This window comes from Brachyhypopomus gauderio, unplaced genomic scaffold (genome assembly GCF_052324685.1).
Source record: "Brachyhypopomus gauderio isolate BG-103 unplaced genomic scaffold, BGAUD_0.2 sc47, whole genome shotgun sequence".
In the NCBI taxonomy this organism is placed as follows: domain Eukaryota; kingdom Metazoa; phylum Chordata; class Actinopteri; order Gymnotiformes; family Hypopomidae; genus Brachyhypopomus; species Brachyhypopomus gauderio.
The window spans coordinates 2,232,374-2,257,280 of NW_027506873.1; the positions used below are offsets into that span (position 1 = coordinate 2,232,374).

General features: G+C 48.0%; 1 protein-coding gene across 4 annotated transcripts in view; it reads right to left on the minus strand.

Moving 5' to 3' along the window:
* Positions 1–8,582: 8,582 nt before the first annotated feature.
* The window catches only part of LOC143487624 (neurofibromin), a 61,656-nt gene continuing 45,331 nt past the window's right edge, over positions 8,583–24,907 (minus strand). For all 4 annotated transcript variants that reach the window (XM_076986655.1, XM_076986658.1, XM_076986654.1 and 1 more), the window contains 21 exons: positions 24,393–24,733; positions 23,949–24,151; positions 23,572–23,765; positions 23,106–23,246; positions 18,155–18,434; positions 17,647–17,861; positions 16,945–17,006; positions 16,664–16,805; positions 16,431–16,532; positions 16,189–16,329; positions 15,921–16,047; positions 15,709–15,840; positions 15,478–15,613; positions 15,038–15,195; positions 13,318–13,440; positions 13,014–13,135; positions 12,493–12,593; positions 12,075–12,217; positions 11,694–11,740; positions 11,120–11,333; positions 8,583–8,830 (listed from right to left, as the gene is read on the minus strand). In XM_076986655.1, the coding sequence (XP_076842770.1) occupies positions 8,688–8,830; positions 11,120–11,333; positions 11,694–11,740; positions 12,075–12,217; positions 12,493–12,593; positions 13,014–13,135; positions 13,318–13,440; positions 15,038–15,195; positions 15,478–15,613; positions 15,709–15,840; positions 15,921–16,047; positions 16,189–16,329; positions 16,431–16,532; positions 16,664–16,805; positions 16,945–17,006; positions 17,647–17,861; positions 18,155–18,434; positions 23,106–23,246; positions 23,572–23,765; positions 23,949–24,151; positions 24,393–24,733 (3,267 nt within the window). In that variant the 3' untranslated portion in view covers positions 8,583–8,687. The remainder of the gene's footprint in view (positions 8,831–11,119; positions 11,334–11,693; positions 11,741–12,074; positions 12,218–12,492; positions 12,594–13,013; positions 13,136–13,317; positions 13,441–15,037; positions 15,196–15,477; positions 15,614–15,708; positions 15,841–15,920; positions 16,048–16,188; positions 16,330–16,430; positions 16,533–16,663; positions 16,806–16,944; positions 17,007–17,646; positions 17,862–18,154; positions 18,435–23,105; positions 23,247–23,571; positions 23,766–23,948; positions 24,152–24,392; positions 24,734–24,907) is intronic.

The following is a 24,907-nucleotide window of genomic DNA, read 5'->3' on the forward strand; positions in this document are numbered from 1 at the left end:
GGACCATATTAGATGACGCCGGTGTTGTGCCGAATTCATACTCCTCTGCAGAGTCCGTCTCCCCTCGTTTGAACGCACTTAAAGACGCTACAGATGATATTTGCGATTTACGTTGTTTCTTTGCATAAACCTTAACACAGACGAAAGTGGCGGTCGTAAAGGCCCCAGAGCACTGCGTTTTTTCATTAGCTTTTAAACCGTCTATCATAAGACCACCAAACAAGTTGTTTTAAATTACGTACATCCTAAACTACAACCTCTTGAATTGGTATTAATAACTTTTATCTCTATTTGTGGTTGGCAGTTTTTGTTAAATTTCCATTGCCATTGATTCAATTCAACACACATTCTTGCCTATGGAAAGTAGTCCCCTTTAATATAAGTATGAGCTCAACATCACTACCATATTTCAGGCCCGTAGCCAGCATTGTGATGGGGGGGATCTTTTTCCCCCAAAAGTGGACTTCATTTGGCTCTCTACTCCAATGCCCCCTAAATACACGAACACACTTCAAACCTTTTAATTTAGACATATTTTATTAATTATAAGTTTGTTATGAGTCTGTTGCTTCCCACTGTTAACATAAATTTGAATATAATATAATATATAAAACTTCCTACATCTGTGATGTGACTTCATTGTCTATCTCTCTTCTTCTTCTATGGCTTCTATGACATCAGAACGCTCATCAGCTCCAATCGTCTTGGGTGCATTTTTAAGTACAGATCGACAGCTTCATCCAGATCCAGAGCCATGTCGTAGTGGGTATGGATGAGAGCCAAGGATGACATGCAGTCTTCTCCCATGCTGCTCCGCATGAATGTGTTGAGTCTCTGGAGAGTACTCCGGCAGACCTCTCACATTCGCAGGAGGTCACCGGCAAGGTGCATGCAATTTTCAGGAGTTTGAAGATGTTTGGATACATCATCTCATCACACTCTTTGATAGCTGAGGCACTTGAGCTTGGTCTTTGGTGTGATGATTTGACCTGCCACTTTAACTTCCACCGTTTCAGCTCCTGGTGAATGACCTCTTGTGATGGCAAGTCATCTTGGTACAGAGCGACTGCTTCGGAGATGTCCACAGTCACGTCTGAGTTGCACTGGACAGATGGAATTAGGCCCATGAGCCTTGATGCGGACACAGAGAGGGGACTAAATCTGGACTCAAACTCTGAAATGACATGGTCTGAGAAGGGTATCGCCATGTTCCTGAGATAGTACTCCTTCACTCCTTCAGCGGGTACATTTTCCCTGTGTTTCTGCCTTCCAGCTGCTCTGGGCTGGGTTGGTTCCACGTTGACCTGAGCAGCCATCCTAACTGCTTGTTCGTAGATTTGACTGAGGTCGTCGATGATGTTCTCACGGAGCTCCTTGTAGACAGACTTCACCTCATCAACCATGCTAAATGCCTCAATGATGTCGAGTGAGGTGCTTTGCAGTTTCACCGTGATGCCCGTCAGGTGGGATAAAACTTGGTATACGGTGAGGAATGTGAGGATGAATCCAAAGTTTTGTAACCCACTCAAGAGACCATAGGCGTCTGCTTTGTACTTGCCCTCCCATCCACTGGTGACATCTTCACTGTACTCCTCTGTATGGAGACCATGTGCCATGACTTCCAGAGCCTTAATAATGAATACAAAGGCACTGTAGAAGTGACTGTAGGCATCGTGCCGTGCTGCCCATCTTGTGTGCCTGAGATCAATCAGGGGCTTCCGCTTTCAAGTAGAATATGCCTCCTTATCTACAACCTCCTTGAGAAGGAGTTCCCTCTTTGGGCTGCTGGTGAAGAACATGACGCTGTACTTCATTTTATCAATCATGTTCCGCACAATTGGAAGAGCACAAGAGCGTGCAATGACAAGGTTCAAGCAATGCCCGTTGCAGTGCATATAAACTGCCTTAGGTGCATCCTTTTTCAAAGCTTGAACGCCAACATTTTCGCTGCTCATATTGCTGGCACCATCATACCCCTGGCCTCCACAGTCAGCAATCTCTATGCTTAGATGACTCAGCACATCTTTGATTGCGCTTGCAAAGTGGTGACCTGTGATACGTGGCGAAGTACAAACCTCAAGCAGCTCCTCTCTGATATTTAAGTCTTTGTCCACAAAGCGAACACACATTGGCATCAGCTCTACGTTATGGGATGTGACCTCATCAGCTAGGACTGTGTACATCTGAGCATGCCTGACCTCTTCCACGATCTTGGCCTGAATCATCTGCTTCCCTATTACATCAATCATTTCATTTTGGCTTTGAGGTGATAGATATGTGGCATTTTTTAGCTTTGGTTTCTCCAAATGCTGCTTCAGCTTTTCATTGTGATTTGAAAGCAGTTTCAATAGGGCCAAGAAATTCACGGGATTGCCACTACAGTGCTGCTCAGCTGATCCTCTCAGGGCACTGACGGCCACAATAGAGAACAGCCTCTGCAACACATTTGAGAATGTGCCTGTTCTCTTTGATGTTAGCCTCCTTTGCACTGTCCATACGAACTGATATCTGGGTATTGGGGTTTTCATGTGACTGTAGAAACAGTTTTGCTCTTTCAAATGCCACTAAATGGTTTGCTTTTGATTGGTGGCTTCCAATTATCTTCATTTTTTTATGCCATTTACTGAAGGGTGCATTTATCAATGAAGTTGACTGTTTCCTCTCTGTGGCATTGAGAAAGAGAGCACAACATGTGCAGAAAGCGCCATCAAGTTTCATGCTGTAAACCAGCCACCATTCATGCTCCTCAAACCAGTCATACCTGAATGCCCTGTTGTACCCACCAATGAAGGTAGTTGGGAAAATGACATTTTTCGAAGGTCTGACGTGGTTTTTCAGCAAATTGTACTTTTGGTCATCAGACATCTGACACACAGCCTGTGCTATTTCCTCAATAGATTTTGTTGCATCTATGAAGAATCCAAGGAGACTCAAGTACAGAGCTTGGCTGGGCTACCTCACATCCTGCTGCCTGTCTCACTCTCACATCCTGCTGCCTGTCTCACTCTCACATCCTGCAAATAAATACCCAGCTAAGAGTTGGAGATTGTCGTACATCATGCACTTTATGTAATACAACTTGTTTGGTGGTCTTATGAAGGACCGTTTAAAAGCTATTGAAATTATTGCAAAAAAAAAAGAATGTGCAGTGCTCTGGAGCCTTTATGACCTCCACTTTCATCCGTGTTAAGGTCATTTGTAGACGGTGCCTGGAGGCCACAAGGCGTTGCAGCGGCGAAAGTAGTGCATTAAACGTGTTGTCTACTATTTAAAATGCGTCTGTTTCTGACTTAAACAAAGTTGTATGTGTTTGTTTTGGTTGCCAGAAATTAAAATTTACATATTTTGGCACTTTTACTAATCTTCCGAAAGAATTCCGAATGTGAAACCAACTTTACCGAAGTTTTTCAGAACGTTTTCATACGTTATATGTCGATGTCACACCTAAACGTAAGATGTCGATGTGAGTGTCATGTGCCACTGTCACCTGTGCCGATAACAGTGGCATATGCCACCGACATCTGTACGTAAGATGCCGATGCCACTGACATCTGTACGTAAGATGCCGACGTCAATGGCATATGCCAGCAAACCTTTACGTAAGATGCCGATGCCTTTCCGTGTTAATACCGCTACTGCTAGGATGTATTCTGTGATCAGAAGGAAAGCACTTTGTAAGTCGCTTTGGATAAGAGCGTCTACTAAATGCCGTAAATGTAAATGAGATATGGCATGACTACCGCCAAAGTACCTGAAGAATGAAAAGCAACGGTGTACGGTGATTACTGTTGGAAAGTGTTCAACAAAGAGCATTTCTCGCGAAATTAGCTTTCTTAGTGAGTCTTTCCTCACCGGCGCCACAATACTATACTATACATATAACCTTCGCCTTGCGTGTTAAAACCAATTTAGTTGCTAATCCACTTAATGTTTGCTCTCTAGTGCTAGCTAGCAAAACTTAACATTATTCTTCATAAAGTTAATGTGATCAAAATGACACTAAAGCCGGTATACTGAACTTCGTTTTATAGCTAGATATCTAACTAAGCCAGCTAGCGTGTTTAATGTTCTAACCACTTTAACGCAGTACACAACTCCATGAACACGTTAGTAAAACTTATCATGGGTATTAAGACTGTATATTAAATTATATTTAGAAGTTAGATTAACAAATTTTACTTTTAACCTGGATGGGTAGCTAACTAATCGGTCTACGTTCATCGTGCTGCGTCTGTCCGTCACAAAACCAGGAGCCAAAACGCCCCCCGTCAAAACTTGCGCAAAAAGAGCTGAATCAAATGTGCTTGTCGCGCGAGCACCGTCATAAAATCGAGAAGGGAAAACAAACTCGAGCGTGAAAAAAGACGCTCTCGATTTGGCAATAACAACAGTCACATCAGTGCCAGATAAGGCAGAGATGTCTGCCACTTGCTCCATTAACCTTTGACACTCAACTGTAAATTCACCATAAGAACTCGTCTGCTACACATTGAATTAATCTAATGAGCGCTTCTGCTGCCTTGTTAAAAAAACTCGCCTGTACTTATCGTGATATAGTCCCGTCCTGATTGGCTGCCTGAGGGGAAAGCTGTGAAACCTAATTAGCGGAATGAAGTGGAGGGCTGTGGAATCTGATTGGAAGGCTGATGGAATCTAATTTGACTGTTGTGGAAGAATGAAAATGTATTCAATAAGGAAAGCATAGAGTCATCTTGCAATGGTGCAATGGTGTGGGATATTTTCCTGGCACACTTTGCTGCCCTCTACTGTAAGCAGTCTTTCTCTCAGGTTATATTTTGTGTATCTCCTTGAATTTTATTGGCATATTGACGTCCAAGCTTTCAGTACCCTAAAGACTTTTCACAAACACGACTCACTGAAACCGCCTGCAGTATCTGTTTGATGCTGTGTGTCTGAACCAATTACAGGAATATGACAGTGTAGACATGGCACAAAGTGGAGAGAATTTACTTTATTAGTGTAACGTGTAAATGTGAAACCAGATGGTAACAGTAATTTATTATACAATGAGTTTAGAGCACACAGTTGTCTAGATCTTCAGATTTGAAACATCTGCTTATCCTCAGATTAATGACAATGCAGTGAAGATGGAGGTCTTCATTATCAACACAATTCAATTTGTTGTACATGTACAGCAATTAACTGCTTTACAAAAAGCAAAATAATACAATATCACATGTATTTACAGTGTAGTAAATATACTTTTTTCATTTTTTTACACGAAATTATTTACAGACGTGAAGCTGAGTGGTAAAAAATGAGGCAGAAAACAACTCAAAAACAACCAAAACCCTCACAAATGTTCAAAAACCTCAACGTTTTGCATAACCTCAGCGGATGAGACTTAAGTAGGGTGTAGTGAAAATCTATATCTAAACACACACGCGCGCACACACACACACACACACACACACACACACACAACCCCCCCTCCCTAAAATGAGGGCAAGCACCACACTCTTAAACAAATGGTCCTGCTGGGGTGCGTGATTCACACCCGTGCTGTCTGTAGCCTCAGTGATTACACAGGGAGACACGTTCACCATTGTCTATTGCCTACCATGATCAAAACCCAACATTAATGCTCCATGAACACAGTCTGCCCCGATGCAAATACACTTGTACAGAAAATATAAATTAAGGTAATTATAAGGCCAAGTAATGACAACAGCACCTTACTATGGTTTAGTAAAACAGAACAATCTAAATGCACACGAAAAGTAAATCCTAAAACCACCTCACTCACGCCACCTTTTCAGTTTTTAAAAGTCATTCTTATAAGAACAGACACTGTACACGGTGTTGTAGAGCGGAACAGGAGGGGCGGGGCTATGACATCACACATGCACCAGTCAGAACGCTCATGGGGAAACATGAAGATCAATCGTTTTCATGTTAAAATACATAAATCCACTGATGCAAAAAATTAAAATAAAAGGGAAATCTAGAATTCCAGCCACCTTCCTGGCTTCTCTTCAGACAGGTAAGGACTTGGTCTTTAAATGACAGGTGAAAACAGAGCCCATCTAAAGCAGAGTTGATGCTCACCGATTTCCTAGACAATGAATAAAACGTGTGGACTTCAAGCTTAGCGTGCTGTCAAACCACCTCGGACCGTATTGCACTTCTTAGACTTTGGTTTCCTGAATGCGCGACCCAACAGTTAGTGTCTCCTGTGAATGTGTTTGGTTCTCATGATCATTTATCATTGGAAATTCTTTAGCTAATTTCCATTCTTTCTCAAACAAACCCTCTCTCTCTTATTCAAGTATAGACACTGTAAACACTCAAGGCATAGGGCAATATTTAAATTGATTACTAACAGTATACGGATTATAGAAAGTACCATCATGCCTGGCAGGAAGGGGCACCCCATGCCCCCAAAGACCTGCACACTTTGAATTCTGGGAGTCATGTCCGTGAGAGCCAGGCCCAGCCTACACTAGACCAGACTAGAGGCTTAAAGATTTGCGGATCATGTAGTTTCTGTTCAAGTGGGTCTGCTTTTTGAATCCAAATATACTGCAGACTGGCTAACCCCTTTCGTCTGATTTATCTGTTGTTGTATATAAAGTCAGAGGTTTCTGTAAACCTTTGACGATGATATAGTCCAACACTAGGGCCGTGTAACATGACCAAACGTCTGATTTTTCGCACGTGATTGGTAGGGAAAGAGAGGAAAGGCCCAGTAACTCGGCACCTCGGCGCTCTCGAAGACAAAGCTGGGACCCGCAGCACAAAAGAAACGTGTTGGGGTGTTCCATTTACTCAACTGCTGCAGGCTCTTTACACAGCAGAGCAGCACCATGAGACGAGTGTGTTGTGTGTGTGGTTACTCAACAATGTTAGTACAAGAGGGTCAAGTCTGGGACAGCACGTGTGGAAATACTGAAGAGATTATTCATTCATTCACTTGCATGGAGATTTGACTAAATAATCTCTTCTATCAGCAAAACATGAAACTTCGATTGCTTCAACTCCTGTGCAGCAGGGTTAATCAGGGGTCTCACCAATACGTAGGATCTAAACCATCAACACCACCATTGTGGCCCCTGATGTAAATCATTGGGGTTAATCTGTATAGATGCTGTCTCAGGATGTCAGGACATGTTCAACACAGTGGGAATGAGTATGGTGTGATGAGAGCCAACAACGCGCTAGACAGCACTTTCACAAAATCGTCTGTAGTGTGTGTGTGTGTGTGTGTGTGTGTGTGTTTTGGAGACGAGAGTCAGAGCTGTCCCAGGTTGGCCCTCCCAGAAACACAGCCCAAGGAGACACACTCCAGATCTGTTATGTATCTTTACAAACAAGATCTCCAGAGAGCAGGAGGGAATACGAATGCTGATCTGACTGAACCGCAGAACACGACCCAAAACAAATGAAACCAAGATTGCAACGAACACACTGATTCCATGACACCAACTGGAACAGAACCGAACCCGACAGCTGAAACAGTGTCTTGGTTAACACTTTGTTCTGTAAAATAAATACATAAAAAATTAATGCTCTCCGGTCATCAGAAATGTGATATGAATTCAGTGCTTTCTATTAACATGGTCTGAAGAAAAAACAAAACAAAAGACAACATCAGATGTGTGGGTATGATGTTGAACGATAAGAAGTTCCATTATAAACACAAAAGGTGACACTGGACTTCTGTTCCGTTGGCCACGCCTACAACTGTGTCTCCCCAACACCAGAGACTTGCCCCAACACCAGAGACTTGCCCCAACACCAGAGACTTGGCCCAACACCAGAGACTTGCCCCAACACCAGAGTCTTGTCCCAACACCAGAGTCTTGTCCCAACACCAGAGTCTTGCCCCAACACCAGAGTCTTGTCCCAACACCAGAGTCTTGTCCCAACACCAGAGACTTGTCCCAACACCAGAGTCTTGTCCCAACACCAGAGTCTTGTCCCAACACCAGAGTCTTGTCCCAACACCAGAGACTTGTCCCAACACCAGAGTCTTGTCCCAACACCAGAGTCTTGTCCCAACACCAGAGACTTGTCCCAACACCAGAGTCTTGTCCCAACACCAGAGTCTTGCCCCAACACCAGAGACTTGCCCCAACACCAGAGTCTTGTCCCAACACCAGAGTCTTGTCCCAACACCAGAGTCTTGCCCCAACACCAGAGACTTGTCCCAACACCAGAGTCTTGTCCCAACACCAGAGTCTTGTCCCAACACCAGAGACTTGTCCCAACACCAGAGTCTTGTCCCAACACCAGAGTCTTGTCCCAACACCAGAGACTTGTCCCAACACCAGAGTCTTGTCCCAACACCAGAGTCTTGCCCCAACACCAGAGACTTGTCCCAACACCAGAGTCTTGCCCCAGTCCCATCAGTCCTGGCGGATTATTGATCATTTGGCGAGTATGGCTGAAAAGGGAATTGAGGACAAAAACAAACCCATAGAAAAAAAGAATAAAAAACATACAAACAACCAAACAGCCACAAAGGAGCCGGGAGGAGGGGCTGAAGGATGGGAGTGCAGCATGGGCGCGTGGCACTGGGGGGCGTGGTGGAGCGCCGGGGGCAGAGAGCCTGGGGGACGGAGGAGAGCCGGGGGGGCGGGGCAGAGAGCCTGGGGGGCGTGGTGGAGCGCCGGGGGCAGAGAGCCTGGGGGACGAAGAGAGCCGGGGGGGCGGGCCGGCCAGCTTCATACGATCTTCTTGATGCTGGGCCGCTTGAAGCTGCCGGTGCTGCGCTGCTTCTGGACCTGACTGGCCGATCCGTGGCGCGTGCGGCCGGCCGCGGGGAGCGCGGTGCTCGGAGACAACTCCACGTTCTCTTTATCAAGGCCTGTGGGGTGGAGCAACACACTTAAGACTCAATTCTGGACTGTTGTGACGTCTACTGGAATCAAGGATGTGAGGAGAACGGTGGGACAGAAAGGTGGAAATGTTGTGGGGGGGGGGGGGGGGGGGAGCTTGCATGGGCCTGACCAGAGTTGTGCTGTGAGGATGGAACAGGCCAGGGGGCGGGGCACTCGGCACAATACTTGGTTACACTTCCTGGTTACGAGACCTGCCTTGGCACAATCCCGCCCTCCTTACACAGCCCAGTAGAGATTTACAAAATTACATGCGAGGTTCTAAAAGGAATTTCACCCTGTTCACACACACACACACACACACACACACACACACACACACACACACACACACACACGCATGAGCCAGGTTTAGGAAGGGCAGGAATACCTTTGAATAAGGCAGAGAGGCTTTTCTCTTTCTCCATATCTCTCTCTCACACACACACACACACGAGCCAGGTTTAGGAAGGGCAGGAATACCTTTGAATAAGGCAGAGAGGCTTTTCTCTTTCTCCATATCTCTCTCTCTCACACACACACACACACACACACACACACACACACACACACACACACACAGTCATGTGCACATGCATGCGCACGCACACATACATGTGCTCGCAAATGCATACACATGCACACCACAGAGGAAAGGCACAAGAGTGAAGTGACCATGACAACCCGAGGGAGGAGTGACAGGAAACTGAAAGCAAAGTTGGGGATCGTCTACAAACTACACAATGTGGAGAGCAATGGTGGCAGCATAAGGGCAGCAGATGGAGGGAAGGTTGGGAGAAACAATGCCTGAACATGAAGATGCAATGACCCTTGAACACCAGTCCTATCTAGAAATGAGCAGGGAGGGTTTCATGCAGCAGAAATGAGAAAACATGGTAACTGACCACCAGGAAGCAGGGCTGGGGGTGCTATTAAAATGGGCAATATTTGAGAAGTGAGAAATGAATTTTGCCAGCCAGGACTTGTACATGCAGTTAGTGTGTGAGGGACTGATCTACAGGGTTAAAGCAGTGTGAGAGATGACGAGGGCGGGGCTAGCAGAGAGAAGAGGTGGAAGCAGGAAGATGTGCACAGTAGATACAGGCAGACAGGTTCAGTACTGAGAGAGAGAGAGAGCGAGAGAGAGCGAGAGAGAGAGAGAGAGAGAGAGAAGGAAGGGGGGAGTTGGGGAGGGAAAGAGAAGGGAGGAGGATTCCTAAGTTAGAAATAGGTCATATCTAAGCATCTAGACCAGTGATTCTCAACCAAGACAAACATCTACAACTTTGTTTATGTCAGGAACAGACGTATTTTAAATAGCAGACAACATGTTTTAAATGTACTACTTTCACCACTGCACCGTCTAAGGCACCGTCTACAAATTACCTTAAGACGGACGCAAGTGGAGGTCGTAAAGGCCCCAGAACACTGCGCACTGTTTTTTGCAGTAATTTCAATAGCTTTTAAACGGTATTTCATAAGACTACCAAACAAGTTGTATTACATAAAGTGCATGATGTACGACAACCTACAACTTTTTTTTTTTAGTGGGTTGCGACTTAATGAGAAAATGTGGGTCCCAGGCTGAGACCAGTTGAGAACCCCTGGTCTAGACTTCACAAAGAGAAAAGGATGTGACAAAGGAAAACAGGGTGTGAAGAAGCATAATATATGCGCAAGTGTGTGTGTGTGTGTGCACGTGCGTGTAGGAGTGAGTGAGCGTGAGTGTGCGTGTGTGTGCATGTCTGAGTGAGTGTGTGTGTATGTGGGTGTGTGTGCGTGAGTGAGTGAGTGAGTGTGTATGTATGTATGTATGTATGTATGTGTGTATGTGTGTGTGTGTGTGTGTGTGTGTGTGTGTGTGTGTGTGAGTGAGTGTGTATGTGTGTGTGTGTGCGCGCGCGCGCGCGCGTGTGTGTGTACGTGCGTGTAGGAGTGAGTGAGTGAGTGAGCGTGAGTGTGTGTGTGTGTGTGTGTGTGTGCGTGAGTGAGTGAGTGAGTGAGTGAGTGAGTGAGTGAGTGAGTGAGTGAGTGAGTGAGTGAGTGAGTGAGTGAGTGAGTGAGTGAGTGAGTGTGTGTGTGTGTGTGTGTGTGTGTGTGTGTGTGTGTGCGTGCGTGCGTGCGTGCGTGCGTGCGTGCGTGCGTGCGTGCGTGCGTGCGTGCGTGCGTGCGTGCGTGCGTGCGTGCGTGCGTGCGTGCGTGCGTGAGTGAGTGTGTGTGTGTGTGTGTGTGTGTGTGTGTGTGTGTGTGTGTGTGCGCGCGCGCGTGCGTGTTCTCACCTGGTGAACGCTGCGAGGTGGCCAGTGAGGTCATGGAGTTGGAGAGGTTGAGGTTGGCAGTGATGGTGAGCTGGCTCTGTACGGGTGGGTAGGGCGATGTGGGCGTCCTCAGGGCTTCATCGCTGCCCTCCTCCTCTGTGCCGGGCAGGTAAGTGTCGATCAGAGCATCCAAGAACTTCACGATCAGCTCGGCGTAGTCCGGGATCTGGGTTTGCTGCGGGCGGAAGGGAGAGGGGGTGTGGCTAGAGGAACCGCCTCCTGGGCAGGAGATCGTACCAGTGTACGGTTAAGAGAACAGCGGACAACAGCAGGTCTGGTTCTGACTGACGCTGCTGCACAGTTTCCATGGAGATGGAAACAGGTGCACATCCCACACTGTTTGTATTTATTTGTATTTGCTCTAGAAACAAATGTAAACACCAGCGTTCAGTCCAGAAGGGTTTCGAGGTTGTGCATCTCGTATCCAAGCATTCGTCTGGTGATGTGTACAGGAAGCTCAGTGACTTCATGACCCCATCTGACAAGCGGTTACTGTAAGTTACATGTGGGCAGGTGAAGGGGGGGGGGTTACTACCTTTGAGAAAGGGCCCGCAAATCTCCAGAGTCCATTAAAGCCGAAACCTGCAAACAAGGGAGGAAGTGGAGAGGAAATTTAAACGTCTTTCAGCCAGACTGCCAGTCTCTCACCCACCCCCTCAGCCAATCAGTCAGTTTCCCACCCACCTAGCCCCTGAGCCAATCCAGTCAGCCAGACTGCCAGACATTTTCCAACCCACTACCCCCTCAGCCAATCAGGTCAGCCAGAATGCCAGCCAGTTTCCCACCCATCTATCCACTCAGGAGTCAACCAGCAAACCTCCACTCATCCATCCATCCATCCTCTGCCACATGTGCATGCGTGTGTGTGTGTGTGTGTGTGTGTGCACGTGCATGCGTGTGCGTGCGTGAGCATTACTCTGCAGGTAGGACGGCTGATACTGCGGTGGTGACTCCTCGTGGTACACCACACTCTGCACGATGCCATGCACGGGGTTGAGCAGGTGGGGGTCCTGGCACAGTGACAGCAGCGTGTTGATCTTAGAGTCCAGGAGGTTGTGTCTGCAAATGAGAAGAGGAGCTTTGTGGTGCTACAGGGTCCCACATGGGTACAGTTAAACGGTGAATCACATCACGTGTGCATGTATGCTCTTGTGTGTGTGTGTGTGTGTGTGTGTGTGTGTGTGTGTGTGTGTATCTGTGTGTGTGTGAGTGTGTCTGTGAGAGAGAGAGAGAGAGAGAGAGAGAGAGAGAGAGAGAGAGAGAGAGAGAGAGAGAGAGAGAGAGAAAGAAAGTTAGAATATGTACATAAGGTACAAACTGCTGAAGGGACTTACACAACAGGAAAGACCTTTGGAAACACCACACTGGCCTCAGCTAAGAACTCATAAAGGATTCTCTGGTCAAATTCATCCGTTGTGTTTTTGACCTGTGTGGCCTGCAAAATAAAGGAGTACACAAAATGAATTCAATATCCCCTAAATGGACAAACACTTTAGCAGTATTCTGAATAGTGTGAACACTGATACAACCAGACAACAGGAAACAATAAAAAAAGATACACAGGAAATACACCACTGAAATAGGAACTGAAAACAAGTGGTGAACGAATACCAAAATACCAAAACACCCTGATGATAGAGTGCAAAAGGAGATGAGAATAAACGAGTCTAAAAGTGTGCGAGACACAGCAGAGGTGAGAGATGAGAGACAGAGAGACAGAGAGAGAGAGAGAGAGAGGGAGGGAGAGAGAGAGAGAGAGGGAGAGAGAGAGGGAGAGAGAGGGAGGGAGAGAGAGAGAGAGGGAGAGAGAGAGAGGGAGAGAGAGAGAGAAGGAGAGCAAGAGGGAGGCCCTCACCAGTACGGTGAGCAGCAGTGCTTGGATCTTGGGGTCGGTGAGGACCTCCTCGTCCAGCAGAACGTTGGACTCAGACACAGACACCTTTCGCAGGTGGTGGTGCTGCGAGATCCTTTGAGTCTCTGCACACAAAGTCCCTAAGACTCAGACTTAGTACAGTCAAGGCTGCTCTCCCATGACCGGCCAGAAGGCCTGCGTCATACAGGCTGTGAACCAGCCGCAGTCAACCCCAGATAAAGATCCAATATTCTCTGGGTACTAAGGTGCATTTTCCCCCAGTCTGGGTCGAGGGCCGCAGTCTCACCTATCTCGTAGTCGTTCTCGGCCACCCTCCTCATCTTCGGAGGCGTGGTGATGCCCGACTCCATCTCTGGTCTCTTTGGTGCTTTACTGTCTGATATCAAGTGGTCAAAGCTCTTCCTCGTCCCTGAGAGAGATGCAGGCCAACGCAGAGTGATCGTCATTTCAGGAACAAACCGCACACAAATATAACTCATTCCAGGAAGAAGAGACGTGTCAGAGTGCTCCGGTACAAAATGCCACGGAGCAAAGGAGATTATCTCAGGGTGTCAGAGTAATCAAATGACGTATATTCTGGCCTAATCCACTTGTGTTAAGGTACACTCAAGATTATGGGCGTTTTCACATTTGGACCATTTCAGTGGACTCAGACTGCTGTTTTCAGACTGCGGTTTCCTTTGCACATATGAACACAAAATGAACTGAATGCAGCTCTTGATAATGTCTCAGTTTGGTTTGGAAGAAGCAGCTACAATTCTCACAGATTAAAACCAACTTGAGAGAAATGTCTCCATGTGGAATTGTGTGATCTCAGGAAGAGAGCGTGGCACTTTTGGATATGTGGAAACAAGCATTGAACGTCAGCTCTCAGCAATGCACAAAAACATTACGTTTATTCTTTTGTTTTCAAGAGAACTGAAAACATGCATTTAAACACACAGCCTCAGCTGTATGGTCATTTCCAGGGATGGAAAGTAACTAATTACATTTACTCATATTACTGTAATTGAGTACTTTTTATGAGTAATTTGTAATTTTCTGAGTAGTTTTTGAAATATGTAATTTTTACTTTTACTTGTACATTTTGACCCAAGTAGTTTTACTTCACTACATTTGAACGCCCTCACATTACTGAGTAAAAAAATATTGATGGTGAAAAATTAAATGCGGGCAGAAATTTAAACTTTTGAGTCCCAGAACTGAAAGTCAATTGCGTGGCCTTGCTTTGCGCGCGCCCTGTCCATTGTCTCATAATCAGGTCGTAATCTGGTGCACTTTTTCCAAAAGGATGAGATTGTTCCATCTTTAAATCTTCTATCTATCAGGTTCTGTGGGATCCTGTGGACATTTTATTGTGAAAAGTGGAATCCTGTGGGCACTGTATTTTGAATAGTTTATCCTGTGAGCGTTTTAAATAGTAGAATCCTGTGCGCATTTTGTTTTATTTTGAGATGTGGGATCCTGTGGTCATTTTAGTTTGATTTGTGGCATCTTGTGGGCACTTAATTTTGTGTGCATTTTGTTTTTTGAATAATTTGTAATTTAAATTTCTTTATTCTTACCATAGTGTTGTCCGTTGGACAATAGGACTGAAAATTGTTTGCACTTTATGGTACAGGTTGTGACTGTCCCTGTGCTGTGTAGTATGGAAGTATGTTCCTGAGCCCAGCTGATCTTTTTGCAAGTGTGGATGTGCACTTGAATACACTTTGAAATAACAACTTGTGCTGAATTTGGTTCATGATTCATCCATGCATTAAATAACTGAAAGTAACTAAGTAACTTTTACTCAAATTACATTTTAAAGAAGTAATTTTGTACTTTTACTCGAGTAAATTTTGAGATGGGTAATTTTATTTTTACTCTGAGTAGATTTTAGTCAAAGTAAAGATACTTTTACTCAATTACAATTTTTCAGTACTCTTTCCACCTCTGGTCATTTCTACATCTTAAAATGCCAGACCATGGAGACCCAGGGATGGTTTGGCCCTGTAGAGTCATACCCAGGAGTTTTTTGGTGGTGGCCTGTGACGGCTGACCCATGTCCAGGCTCATAGACTTCCGAGTCCGGGGGCTGATTTGCCCCACGTTAGGGTACTGGGCAACCAGATATCGCTCGGACACTTTAGGAGACATCCATGGCTGGTTCTCTTGCAATGTCCTGCAATGAAAAACAGTTTTGAGCTGGAGGACAAAAAAAAAAAAAAAACCACCAAGCATGAGTTGTGTGTGTGTGTGTGTGTGTGTGTGTGTGTGTGTGTGTGTGTGTGTTACTCTAAATTATGTGAAAAGAAAGCATCTAAGAACAGAAGCAGCATGACCACAGAGCATGCACGCTCACAGAGCACTAGAACACGCACGCTCACAGAGCACTAGAACACACACTTATATAGAGTGGCTATATCTCTATGTAAAACTGAGGTAAACTTGTATTGTGTTGCACCTGCAGCTGGGGTCATTATTGTGCACAGAGTATGTGTCCATGGGAACATTTTCCATGGTTACGTCAGAGAGGAGGAGGGACTTCCTGTGCTTTAGGCTGCAGCGACTGCGTACTTCCTCCGATACGGTGAGCAGGGCTGCCATGACGACAGAGCATAAACAAATATAAACAAACATGGTGGCGGGAACAGGAGAACGAGCGACGTCTGCGTTGCCGGGCGCGGCTGCTGACCTGCGAGGTAGGCCACGCTCTGCGTGTTGACCTCAAACTTATCGCAGTTGAGGTGTTTGCCGACCAGGCCGAGAAGTGTGTGGAGGGTGCGGACTGTTCTGGCCACGGTGGTGGGGGAGGGGTGCCTGTAGCCTGGAACAGAATCGTACGTTCACACATGGACAACAGAGACTGCTTGTTCTCACGTGGCAGTGGCAGTTCTCACGTGGCACCTTTAAGCAGATGCCCCACAAGCGCGAAGTTGAAGTTGGAGTTGAAGTTGAGCCCTATGAAGTGGTCCATCTGCTTACAGTGCCACTCCAGGGGCCTCCGGATCTCCATGAACACCTCCTCGGGACTCTGAAGCAGGAGAAGAAGCACAAGATCTTTGCACACGACCGGCATTCCGACACGCCAACGTGACGTGAGATCGAACGGCCGTCCGACTGAACCCGGCATGCTGGCGCTCTGCTCCCACACGGGCACAGAAGCGCTGCGTACCTTGTCGTTGAAGACATGCATGCTGTCCAGAGTGTGCAGGTTCTGCTCCAGTAGTGCGGTGCCGGCTGAATACAGGTTCACCTCGTCCAGCTGCAACACTGCTACAGCCACCCAGAACAGGGCCTTGTGCATGGGCGAGTCCTGCCCGGGTCAGAGACAAGGGCACAAGCCTCAGAAAAATGGGCAAACCCGGCCTCCCCACAGGCACCGTTGCTCGCCCTGCTCGTGCTGGGGGGCGTTACCTTGGCGAGCAGGGGCTGGAGCTTGGTGAGAGCGATGACCGTCGCTTCGATCAGCACCTGGCTGTTGTAGCTATCCGGACCCTTCAGACAGCTCTCCAGGCCCTGAGAGGAAGGCGGAGGACGGGTCAACCACGGCACGGAGCAGTGGGAGGAGGCACGCGGCCTTCACGACGTCTCCGGAGAAGAACGTTAGGTGAGGGGGTGTTGTGGGTCGGGGAGGGGCAGGTACTAACCCGGTCGATGCTGAGTAGGGGACTCGCCTTGCTGAGAATGCGAATGATCTGCTTGATCTGACCGTGGGTGACCCGCTTGCTGATGCAGCCGAACACCACCAGAGCCCGGGGCTGCAGGGACGGGTTGTACTGGAAGGCGAACCTGTGGGGGGGGGCGTGGGGTAGGTCGAGGGGTTACGAACCACCCTGGAGTCTCCAGTGAGCCACTTCTCTGACCCATCCGGTGTATATGAACTTTCGCATATTAAATGCAGGGAAGGCGGGTGGTGCAGGTGACTCACTTCTGGGCGAGTTCTGTCCACTGGTCCAGCCATTTACAGCCTGGGATGTCCCTCATGCAGGCCTGGGAACACAGCACCACCACCCGTTAAAGTCTCTCACATCATCCGTGGGCTTTAATGAAATCTTCAAAAACACCCATCTAAAGACCGTTTTGCCAACCGATAACTGTGAAATCCCCACGGGATGTTTGAAGCTGTAAAAATAACATAATGCGGAACTAAGACACGGCTTAGGGTAAAAACACAGCTTCACTTTGTTCAGCAGAAGCATCTACCGCACCAGTGTTGTGCTTTTAGAGGTGATGGCAACTATTCTAGTTTTAATGCATCTCTTTTTTTGATGTTTCACGTAGGCTCCTAAATTAATTCAGCATTCAGTCTTTTATTAGTCCCTCTTTAGATGAGTCACTCATTTAAATACAAAATAAACCTGAACACATTTTTACGTTTTAAGTATTACTATGAATAAAATATGTCATCCAAATCATGAAATTAAAATGTATTATCAGAACATCAGAAAATGCACACTTATTCACATTTTTAGACGTTTAAACATGTTATCAAACCAAATGACATGTTTTTATTTGAGCCATTGATGATGACACTCAACAAACAACATTTCTGCAGTCACACACACTACTGAGGACGGCTGTTGGTGTAAGCAGCGCTCAGACAACCATCAGATCCTCCAGCTGCTCCCACCTCCATGATCTCCAGCAGGGCTTCGGTGACCGTCTCCAGAGAGGAGAGGGCGAAGGTCTCCCTCTCGTAGGAGCCCGGCGAGAAGGAGCGGTCCCGGTAGCTGGAGCGGAAGGCGATGACGGCGGCCGACTTCACCTTGCTGATGCCGAAGAGCAGGTAGAACTTGGGCAGGGAGAACTCGGTCAGGCTGAGCCTCAACACCTGCTTGGTCTCCTCTGCAGGGGGTTGGGGAAAGATCACACCGCTGGTACATTTCACATGGGGATACACAAATCACAATATACTATTGCTTAGTATTACACTATACTACTGCTTATTATTATACTATTGCTTAGTATTACACTATACTACTGCTTATTATTATACTATTGCTTAGTATTATACTATACTATTGCTTAGTAGTAATATTAACTTTAGTGGTAATGCTGACCTTCTGTAGTGCATCTGTAGTGATGCTGTGAGTGTGTGCACGTGCGCTGTGTGTGTGTTGGTGTTTTTGCGCGCTCACCGCTGAAGTTGAGCTGCGAGCAGGTGCAGAGGGAGTGTATGATGTTGATGACGAGGCCGTGGGTGGAGGCCCGGAGCGACAGCGGCCCGGTGGCCACCAGCAGCGTGACCACGTGGAACAGGTAGGGCAGGTGGGCCGCCACGTCCAGCGAGTTGTTGAAGGACAGCATGAGCATGTAGCGCGCCAGGATGGCGATGTCGTCCCACATGAGGTGCTGCTCCAGGGTGGGCGTGGGCGACAGGCACGTCTTGTCTATGATCTTACACATGCGGATGATGACCTGCAGGGGGCGGCGGTGAGGGTGAGAAACTGGGAAGGCGCCAAAGGGCGTCTGTACTGGTGACTCACCGAGGGCCGTTGATCCCAGTCAATTGTCTATATGATTAACTTCATTAGGGTTAAATGATATGGGCCAAAAATATGAAGCCCTGCGATCCACAGATGACACTGGTGACCCTGGTGACCCCTCGTTATGTGGTCAAAACCAGCACTGACCTGGCCAGAACTATTTATGTCTGTTATGTCATGTAAATGATAGGAGTCATTGTTCAGAATACACACACACTGGCGCACACACACACGTGCATGCACACACAATTGTTAGACGCCACAGTTGTTAGACTACCTTATTATGTTGCAGCAAAGGCCAATTTAGCAATAATGACTGAACAACTGATATAATCTGCAGAGGACGCGTGCTTGCAAAGGAATAAATGTGATCTTAATCTGAAAACACAAAACCAATGTTACCACTACCCATACCACAGCACACACACACACACACACACACACACAGGCAGACAGACGCAAACACAAGCTATTAGAGCAGTTAGAAGCCGTAAGCAGCCCTACAACCCGAAGTTCCGCCCTAACACCATCACAGTGGGCGGAGACAAAACTGCACACAAAGCTCACACTGCATCACATTACATCATACGCAACAGTCTCTGCACTGCATGGAGGCCAAACTCACATATGTGTCTGCTCACACACGTACGTCCGGCTGGGCGCATGCACGCACATAGACACACTCACACACATCTCTTGAAAGAGAGGAAATGAGATGGAGGCGGAAAAAGACAGGAAAAAGACAGAAATGACTCAGATGACTCTAATACAAATAAGTCGGTGGTTAATGATGTCATGCCAGATGCCAAAAATGTAAATTCTTCATGGGTCATTTGACATGAAAAGGCTGGTTCTTTGTTTAAGGTCTTTGCTGAAGGCCGACTCAGTACAAAGATTATAATAAAGGACTAATATCTCACACACACACACACACACACACACACACACACGTTTCTCTGGAAACTGTACTACAATTTATCTCTCTCAGAGAAACAAGATATTTCCTGTTTCTATGCAATATCCAAGCATTTGAATGGAAAGTTGTTGAGTGGTTGAAAAAAGTACACAAGCAACACAGACAACTGAGAGGATTATAAGAAAAGGAGATTCAAGAATTTGGGGGTGGGGGGGATTCACAAGGAGTGGACGGCTTCTGGAGTCAGTGCTTCAAGAGCCCCTCCCACACACGTATCCAGATGGCGTACTACCAGCGCATTCCTTGCATCAAGCCACTCATGACCCAGAGACAATATCAAAAGCGTCTTAGCCAAGGAGAAAAGGCCAAAATCCTGATTTCAGGTGAAAGTAAATCAAAGAAATCAAGGTCTCAGAGTCCTCAGAGAGGAAGAGTGGAGAGACACACAGGCCCACAGCTTGAGGTCTAGTTTCCACAGTGAGTGATGGTTTGGGGAGCCTTGTCATCTGCTGATGTAGGTCCACTGTGTTATATCAAGATCAAAGTCAGCACAGCCGTCTACCAGGAAATATTAAGAGGCACCTTGAGTGCATATGTTGTATATACTTTTCAGTAAGCCAATATTTATGTATTAAAATATTTTTGTAATTGTCCTTATATAAAATATTAAAATTTTCTGAGATGCTGACTTTTAGGTTTCACTGGCCAGGTACTGGCTGGCAATATACACACGCACACACACTTACATTTATCTTATATACACCACAGCGGCTATCGTAGGGAGCCAGCCAAAGGCGGGGACCTCGGCGGCCTGATCCTTGGACAGGACAGCTAGCTGTTGGGACATGGAATGTCACCACACTATGGGGAAAAGAGCCCGAGCTTGTGCGGGAGGCTGAGCGGTACCAGCTAGAGATAGTTGGGCTCACCGCTACGCACAGCATGGGCTCTGGAACCCAGCTCCTTGAGAGGGGCTGGACTCTTCATTTCTCTGGAGTTGCTCATGGTGAACGGCGGCGGGCTGGGGTGGGCGTTCTCATAGCTCCCCAGCTTAGTCGTTATGTGTTGGAGTTCACCCCGGTGAACGAGAGGGTTGCCTGTCTTCGCCTTCGGGTTGGGAGCAGGGCTCTGGCCGTTGTTTGTGCCTATGGACCAAATAGCAGCACAGAGTATTCAGCCTTCTTGGAGTCCCTGGGAGGGGTACTGAAAAGTGCTCCAATGGGGGACTCCATTGTTCTACTGGGGGACTTCAACGCTCACGTGGGCAATGACAGTGACACCTGGAGGGGCGTGATTGGGAGGAACGGCCTCCCCGATCTGAACCAGAGTGGTGTTTTGTTATTGGACTTCTGTGCTAGTCATGGTTTGTTCATAACGAACACCATGTTCGAACATAGGGATGTCCACAAGTGCACCTGGCACCAGGACACCTTAGGTCGGAGGTCGATGATCGACTTTGTTGTCGTTTCATCTGATCTCCGGCCCTATGTTTTGGACACTCGGGTAAGGGGGGGGCTGAGCTGTCAACTGATCACTACCTGGTGGTAAGTTGGATCCGCTGGCGGAGGAGGGGGCTGGACAAACCTGGAAGACCCAAACGTATGGTGAGGGTCTGCTGGGAACGTCTAGCTGAGCACTCTGTCAGGGAGGTCTACAACTGCCACCTCCGGGAAAGCTTTTCCCAGCTTTCGAGGGAGTCGGGGGACATGGAGTATGAGTGGACCATGTTCTCCGACTCTATCGTTGAAGCTGCTGTACTGAGTTGTGGCCGAAAGATCACTGGTGCCTGTCGCGGCGGCAATCCCCGTACCAGATGGTGGACACCGGAAGTACGGGATGCCGTCAAGCTGAAGAAGGAGTCCTATCGGGCCATGTTGGCCACTGGGACTCCCGAGGCAGCTGATAGGTATCGGCAGGCCAGGCGTGCGGCGGCTCAGGCAGTGGTAGAAGCAAAAACTCGGAGCTGGGAAGAGTTTGGTGAGGCCATGGAGGAGGACTATCGGTCGGCCTCAAAGAAATTCTGGCAAACCGTCCGGCACCTCAGAAGGGATAAGCAGTACTCTGTCAACACTGTTTACAGTGCGGGTGGGGAGCTGTTGACCTCGACTGAGGATATTGTCGCACGGTGGAAGGAATACTTTGAGGATCTCCTAAATCCCTCTGTCATGTCTTCCATGGAGGAAGCGGAGACTGACGACTCAGTGGTGGACCCGTCCATTACCCAAGCCGAAGTCACTGAGGTGGTTTGCAAACTCCCCAGTGGCAAGGCAGCGGGAGTGGATGAGATTCGTCCTGAGTATCTTAAGTCTCTGGATGTGGTGGGGTTGTCTTGGCTGACACGCCTCTGCAACATCGCATGGCAATCTGGGACAGTTCCTCTGGAGTGGCAGACTGGGGTGGTGGTTCCGCTTTTTAAAAAAGGGGACCGGAGAGTGTGCCCCAATTATCGGGGTATCACACTTCTTAGCCTTCCTGGTAAGGTCTACTCTAGGGTACTGGAAAGGAGAGTTCGGCTGATAGTCGAACCTCGGATCCAAGAGGAACACTGCGGTTTTCGTCCTGGCCATGGAACACTGGACCAGCTTTATACCCTTCATAGGGTGCTCGAGGGTTCATGGGAGTATGCCCAACCAGTCCACATGTGTTTTGTGGATCTGGAGAAGGCATTCGATCGTGTTCCTCGTGGTATTCTGTGGGGAGTGCTCCAGGAGTATGGAATTGGGAGTCCTCTACTAGGGGCTGTCCGGTCTCTGTATGATCGGAGCAGGAGTTTGGTTCGCATGGCCGGCAGTAAGTCAGACCTGTTTCCGGTGCATGTTGGACTCCGTCAGGGCTGCCCCTTGTCACCGGTCCTGTTCATAATTTTTATGGACAGGATCTCAAGGCGCAGCCAAGGGCCGGAGGGAGTCCTGTTTGGAGGCCACGGGATCTCATCTCTGCTATTTGCAGATGATGTTCTGTTGGCAGCTTCGGGCCAGGACCTTCAGCATGCATTGGGGCGGTTTGCAGAAGAGTGTGAAGCAGCTGGGATGAGAATCAGCACCTCTAAGTCCGTGGCCATGGTTCTCGACCGGAAAAGGGTAGCTTGCTCCCTTCAGGTGGGTGGAGAAGTCCTGCCTCAAGTGGAGGAGTTTAAGTATCTCGGGATCTTGTTCACGAGTGAGGGAAGAATGGAGCGTGAGATCGACAGACGGATTGGTGCAGCTTCCGCAGTAATGCGGTCGTTGTGGTGAAGAAGGAGCTGAGCCAAAAGGCGAAGCTCTCGATTTACCGGTCGATTTACGTTCCTACTCTCACCTATGGTCATGAGCTTTGGGTAATGACCGAAAGAACGAGATCGCGGATACAAGCGGCCGAAATGAGTTTCCTCCGCAGTTTCCCTGCTCACACTGCTACCTCTGCGACTCGGCTCCGGATAAGCGGTAGATAATGGATGGACACCATAACAGCAGCAGCAGCTCAATCATAGAGCACTAGAACATACACGCTCACAAAAGCACTAGAACACGCACGCTCACAGCGCACACGCTCACAGAACACTAGAACACGCACGCTCACAAAAGCACTAGCGTGCACACACTCACAAAAGCACTAGCGTGCACACTCACAAAACATGTAATACATATACTATAGTTATGTGACAGATTGATAATCCTCTACCGTGTGTACGTGCGTGTACGTGTTCACCTTGCTGGACACCAGTTTGACGTTCCCAGATGCAAGAGCCACAGCAGTGTCGGCCATGACCTCAGCCTTGATGGAGCCCAGGCCGCCCGTAGCACTGGTCTTGATGAAACTGTCCAGCACCACGTCCAGGAGATCTGTGATCTGAGCGGGACCGAGGGAGCGGGACCGAGGGAGCGGGACCGAGGGAGCGGGACCGAGGGAGGGGGCAGAGACAGCTTTGTTTACATGTATGGAAGGAAAAAAAAAACATTACACACACATTGTGTATTGGACACCAATATACTTTTCCTCTTCCTCATCATTATACTGTAATGATGAAGGTCAGGACCAGGAAACACAAGGTTGAATGGGCTGCATGCCAGCTGACATCCAGGGCTTGCCACATTGGCACAGTCAGTTAAAGAGACCATCGAGGGATTTGGAAGATGTAATAACCCCCTCGTGATAGATTCCTAGCCTGACACACCTGACCCAAACTGCCCCAGATCTTGGCCTGGATGGAGGGGTACATCTGCTTCTCATTGATGGTCATGGTGATGAGCTTGTCCAGGATGGCGGTGACACGCTGGCGCTTGGCGTCATCATTGTGCTTGCAGAATCGCACCAGGTTGAGGAGCCAGGGTGTCATGTACTCCAGACACAGGTGCTTCAGCTCGATACCTACACACACACACACAAATACACACGATGAGAAGGCAGTAATCAGGACAAGGAGACAATCGTTGGATTTTTGTGTTGGGTTTGTCTAATATTGACATCAGAGTTGCGAGAATCCTTCATCAGAAGATGCTTTGATTGGGGTGGGCGGGTCTATCTTAAGGGATGGAAGGACGCAGGACTGACTGGACTTGCTGAAGCCGGATATGCACTCCTCCAGGAACTCCAGGGTGAGGTGGGGCTCGTTGGCCGCCAGCGTCTTGCTGATGGAGACGATGAAGAGGGTGTTGTTGGCCGGGATGCACAGGCCTGATGTCTCCAGGAGCTGGCCCTCGATCTTCAGGTTGAAGGTGCAAGTCAGGGCACACAGGAGATTGTAGGCTGCTGACCTGAACAGGGCACAATCAATCACACATCAGGGTGGTGCAACTCCATCAGCAGATCCATTAACACCAGATTCCCAACAGCCATGATGTCTAAGATTAAACAGATTAATCTTTTTTCACAGTGGGTAAGCATTTTATTATTGACCTTTTATGTGTGTTTAGTATCTATACCGTGTGGCTTAATTTTTAAGGGGTCTGTACTGCAACAAACTACCCTGAGCTGCTCCTCGCTACGGTCAGTTACCTGAGACTGGGGTCAGAGCTGCCCAGGTTGAGGAGGGCGATGTTGAGCAGGGTGCCGGGCACGTCTTTGGGCCTGATCTTGGTGTGCTGGGGGATGGAGTCCGGCTGGGAGAGCTCCCAGCGCGTGCGGATGTGGATGATGGAGTGGACGATGGCCTCGCTCTCCTGGTGCATGAAGGTCAGGGGCGTGCCCTGGTTGGCGATGGTCAGCGTGAACTGGCTCTCGTCCACCAGGCAGATCTCCTCCACCTCGGAGGCGTAGTAGATGTCGTTGAGGAAGACCGACTGGCCCAGGACACGCGTGCGCTCTGCTGAGGTCACCTGCACTGCGGTGGAGCCCACCTGAAGAGGGGCGGGGAGAGATGGAGGAGCAGGGACAGGATGACACACCTTTGCTCCGGCCTCTAATCAAGGGCAAATAACTATTTTAATATTACAACACAACTGTGTCTGAAGTATTTTAAAACTCTTCATATACTGGTATTTAGAGACCAAATGTTAACTGAAGAGTGCTTC